This window comes from Adiantum capillus-veneris, chromosome 18 (genome assembly GCF_014529385.1).
Source record: "Adiantum capillus-veneris isolate H3 chromosome 18, ASM1452938v2, whole genome shotgun sequence".
Lineage (NCBI taxonomy): Eukaryota > Viridiplantae > Streptophyta > Polypodiopsida > Polypodiales > Pteridaceae > Adiantum > Adiantum capillus-veneris.
Window position 1 is genome coordinate 143,723,596 of NC_140948.1, and position 4,979 is coordinate 143,728,574.

The following is a 4,979-nucleotide window of genomic DNA, read 5'->3' on the forward strand; positions in this document are numbered from 1 at the left end:
ATACCAATTGTTGGAATTAGGGTTGCAAAGAAACACACACAGCTTGGAGAAGACGAAGGAAGCTCAAGGCACACAGTAGAGAGTGTGTTACTTAGTGTGCAATGGAAAGATAGATAGCCCTAGAGTGATGGACGTATATACAATGCACGGGGGAAAAAACCTCCTAAAGAGGGAAAAAATGCCCCGGCGGTCCTAGTGTGTTCACACACATCACTACCACATATATATGGTAACATACACATGTTGCACTATGGCAACCAATCCTTCCTTCTTACTTTTCTAGGTTGTAGTGTGGAGCATTTCCCTAAGGACTATCTACTCAAGCCTACAGAGGCCGCTACACCAAAGAACCCAACAAGCCTCAACATAGTGTCAGTGATTCATCTATAACATCATCGGAGAATGAGAGCAAGGTAGTACCATGGCCTTAGGGCCATAGGGTGGCCTAGGTGTCACTATGGAGCCTCTATCATGGAACCCTATGGCCGTGGGCCCATAGGATGTCCTCTATGTTAATGGAACCCTATGGAATTAGGGCCGATGTGGTGGGCATCCTTCTCTTTATGATGCAGTTTTGTTCCACAAATACTACATGCCCCTAATGACTTTTTAAAAGTTTGCATGAAGAGAAAATTCTTAAAATTGAAAGTTGAATGGTTTTATGAAAGGGAAATTAGAATAATCGCTCATGCTGCTGCCTTGAACTTGCTAAGACAAGACTATCTTACTTTCAAGTTCTCTTCTCTTGTGAACCTATACCTGTTAATCCCAACTCTATTGTGGCTCTTCGATTAGCCTGTAATATTCCGAGCTTTCCTTGTTATGGTCATCCTTATCCCACACACCACGACTCAAATATAAGGATACGACCATAGTTTGCAACTCTGTACCATTTCAGCTGTAAAGAAACCTCACACAATTTAGTACACTCAAGATTGCAAAAATTTCACATTAGAAACAATAATCTATTGCATAGTAGCTCACATCTTAAAGACATCAATCACTTTCACAGCTAGATACGATGCTTCAAAAGGGAGTTTCCCACGGGCTGACCGACAAGGGGATGAACCCAACAAAATGCACCCTCGAAATTGCTAACACAACAAAGCAGTATAACAAGATATTACATTTTCTAGTGTCTGCTAACAAGGATAAAACACAGACTCTTTTTTGCTCTTAAGCTGGTTTTGTGTGCAAGTGCAAGCTATGTGTTGCGTATGGGGAGAAGATTTCATTTTGTAATTGTATTTGTGGTAAGAACAAAAACGACCAATTCCAAAACAACAAAATCCTACATCCTGCATATAGCATGAGAAAAAGAGAGCAAAATAAAGAGACAAGACATCACGCATTTGTCTCTCTTACATGGCATCAGCCTCTCCCATTTGCACATCCTCGAGTCGTCTTCGTGGTGTCCTACTGCTAGTCCTGCTCCATTTCATTGGGATCTGTGGCTCATCATCCACAGTCATGTCCTCTAGAAAAGACTTAGAGGCTAATCCTACAGGAATCATGTCCTTCAAGATATCCCGCTCTTCTTGAGAAGCATCCTTGAATACATCTTCACAAGTCCTTGAAAGGAGCTTCAGTTTTTCAAGCACCTTCAAGTTTTGCATCTTCTGAGACTTGAGGTGCTCAAAGCAATCAATGCCATAGACTACCACAGTTTCATGATTAACTTGAATCTTGGACTCCCCTCTGTGTCCAATTTGGAGAAACAATTGTACTGGTGCACTGAGCCTGTCATCATCTCGAAGCTCCTCTATCTCTCTTTGCATGGGGTTGTCATTTCTCTGATTCTTTACCTGTATTGTAACAGCAACCCCTTGCGTTGGCTGGTTCTCCAGCTCCGTCATTACAGTAGCCTGCATAGGACGACTTCGAGCAGAAGCCCCGAGGGTAAAATGACAAGGGAGGGCTAAGTCGAGGATAGTCTCGTTCCTCTGTGCAGTAAGTGCAGTACACCTAGCAAAGGCTGCTTCTGCCAATTGCTTGAAGATTTCAACAGATATTGGGGAGAAAGAGTTGAAAAACAGATAATATCCCTCCAAGTTACAACAATTCTCATTCAACTTGTCTACATTACTCTTCCCAACCATGGTCTTCAAGAAGGTGGCCAAGGTCACAGGTTGTATGTAGTTTCCCTCCTGTGTGCACTCATGCATAGCTAGCAGGATGATAATCCTAGCCACCACCTCCCCCCTGACACCTTCAAGCACCAACCCATCTTCGAAAACCTCGATCATCTTGGTCAAGAAATCACCCAGGAATGCATCATTGTGCGCGTGGAGCAGCTTAGCAGCAGCAGCAGCAAGAACCGGCTCCGCAGCTGCTGCTGTGTACACTCTTCTCCTATCCTTTGAGATATTCACAATGGTTCTCATGTGCTTCGCCACAAGTTGCTGCGGTAGGCTCCCCCACGCAACGACTTGGACTCCCACAAGAGAGGCAAAAACTGCTACTGCTATGTCGCGAGTCACCCAACCTCCTTCTGTGGTATCAATGTTCCTGCCCAGCAACTTCATCTTGGCAAATTGGATGGTCGCTTCCAGCTTGTTAGTTTCTTCCACTGAATCATAGTATGCAGCCCAGAGTGGCCTCCCATATCGTATCACATCTTTTGCAGCCGTGCTTATTTCAGCCTCACTGCCGCTATCAGTTGCAGGCGTAGCAAAAATGTCACTCTTCCCGATCAAATATAAGGGATGGTACACATGATAAGGGTTAGCCAGTCTCACAACCGCACTTGCATCATCTTCTGCTGCTGCTGCTAGGTCTGCAACCTTCCTGTCAGTGCCAAGCACAACGGTGAAAAAGCTCTTACCCTGTGGAATACTTCTAAGGGACCTCCTGAATGTGACAAAATTATCACCCAATTCCCCAGCCTCATCTATGCACAAAAGAAGCTTCACTTTGCACTGATCTATTTCTTCCTTGAAGCATAGCTCAAACTGTGCTTCGGCTTTGGATCGTTCCAAGTTATCGTATTGTGTGATTGTCGGCAGCTTCTGGTCATACACATTTAGAACTTCTTGCTGGATCGCATCATCTTTTTCCTGTGCCTGAATCCACTGCTCGCATGTCATGTTGCGAGCATGCTTATTGAGGACTGCAATGACGCTAGCAACAAGTGCCACAAAGGTTGCCCCACTGGGTTTCGGGCTCTGCATAATGTCGGCTAGCTTCCCAGTTCGCCTTGGGAACCCAGTCTGCTTCTCTGCCATACATGATAAATAGAATACATAGAATCCCTTGCGCCAGAGTTGGCACATAAGCCGAGACTTGCCCCATCCACTGCTTTGCACCAAAGCAACAAGCGGCGCGTACAACTCATGCTTGTTCCAATTTGATGCATAAGACTCCAGCTGCTTTGCAACCAAGGCAAGCACTGGTTCTGAGACAACATACTCGATCTGCCAGGCGCATGCTGCAGCGTTCATGTCCACATCCCACATGGCCTGATGCACATTCTCACGCACATCCACGGGCCCAATCCTGAAAGCTTCAATACGACGAATAGCATCCCCACAGGTTTTGGCCTCGAACAGAATACGAAGAAAAGCATCAGTATCTTTCAATGTTACTGTGTCAGCTACGGCATCAACGCAGACACCCCTCTTTCGACATTCCTCTTTAAGATTCATCAGCAGGGAGAAGGAATAAGCGCCCAAAGAGAACCCATCAGATTCCTTCCAGCCAGGCAAAAGAGTCGCCATGCTTACCAATGCCGAAGAAGAAGATTTCTACCAGAGAGGAATTTCTAACAGGGACTTGACCTAGTGGTTACGCTCTTCTTGCCCTGGGTGCAATACCTGCGGTAATCGCTAGCAAAGGTGTCAACGCCAAAAAGGATTTGGCACTGTGCATCCGGCGGTAGCCTGAGGGGGTGTGTGCGCTCCTCCGCAAAATGCAATTGGGAAATGAACGATACTGACCCAATCACAAAAAAACAAAAAAATGCATTTTATAAATATATATAAAGTTTTATATATGTATATGAATGAGAAATTTACATATTGAGCATTGGGGATGACACTAGGGTTTCTATCTTCTCACTGCTATGACCTACCTACTATTGGCGGGATAGCTCAAACATCCCTTGTACAGAATTTAATCAAACATAATTGGAAAAAAGAAACCCAAAAACATATACTTACACTGGGGTAAATGATACATGATACTTATCTGCATGGCCAGTGCAGCTTTCCACCGGGAAAGATACATGAACAAAATTTATGTGACCAGTGAAACACTAAAAGAGAAATTAATGAGCTAAAGAAATTTAAACTGGTAACCCTGGGTGTTGCTTACGCAATGCAAACCCGTTGGTTATAATCTACGTAGTCAAACCCCTTGGTAAGACCCTTTTTAGAATCTGCACAACGAGTAGGTAACGGTAACCAACCTAGTCGGCCGTGTATAAAATGATTGGAATCAACTTGAAGAGTCAAATTTTTTCACTACCGCATGGTAGATTGTGGATTTCTTTCCTTGAAAGTATATGGGAATAGATCAAACTAAATCACCCGTTGGGTCTTACCCCAAAACTGTGTTGCCCTAGACACTCGTAATGTTATAGAGAGAGCAAGAGATCTACACAAGGGAGATGCCTAGCTCTTATGGACACCATGTTGTCTCTACTGATTGCTTCATCTATACTCCATGGTAGAGATCAGCTGATGTGAGTTTAAGAATATCAGAAACTCAATTCGAGCATCGCACTAAAAACATGTAGTACGTACAGAACACCCAAAAGATCTGTAATGACAAGACTCTTGTTTGGCCATGAACATCAATGGGAACTCCATGGGATAGGTCTGTTCAAGCTGAAGAACAATCACCCAAGAAATGGGTCTTACCCTAGGTTTGACAATGGCTCTTAGCCTGTGTGGCTCATGGCCCTTATGCCAATAACCAATTAGTGTGCAATCAAGAAATCGATGAAGACTAATTGGAGTGGTGTCTTGGCCACTTACTAG

At 44.2% G+C, this 4,979-nt stretch overlaps 1 protein-coding gene across 1 annotated transcript; it reads right to left on the bottom strand.

Annotated features, from left to right (window-relative positions):
• Positions 1–1,238: 1,238 nt before the first annotated feature.
• LOC147436559 (uncharacterized) lies at positions 1,239–3,918 on the bottom strand. The gene has a single exon (XM_086489433.1). The coding sequence runs from the start codon at positions 3,714–3,716 to the stop codon at positions 1,362–1,364; it is 2,355 nt and encodes a 784-aa protein (XP_086345559.1). The 5' UTR covers positions 3,717–3,918; the 3' UTR covers positions 1,239–1,361.
• Positions 3,919–4,979: the final 1,061 nt, after the last annotated feature.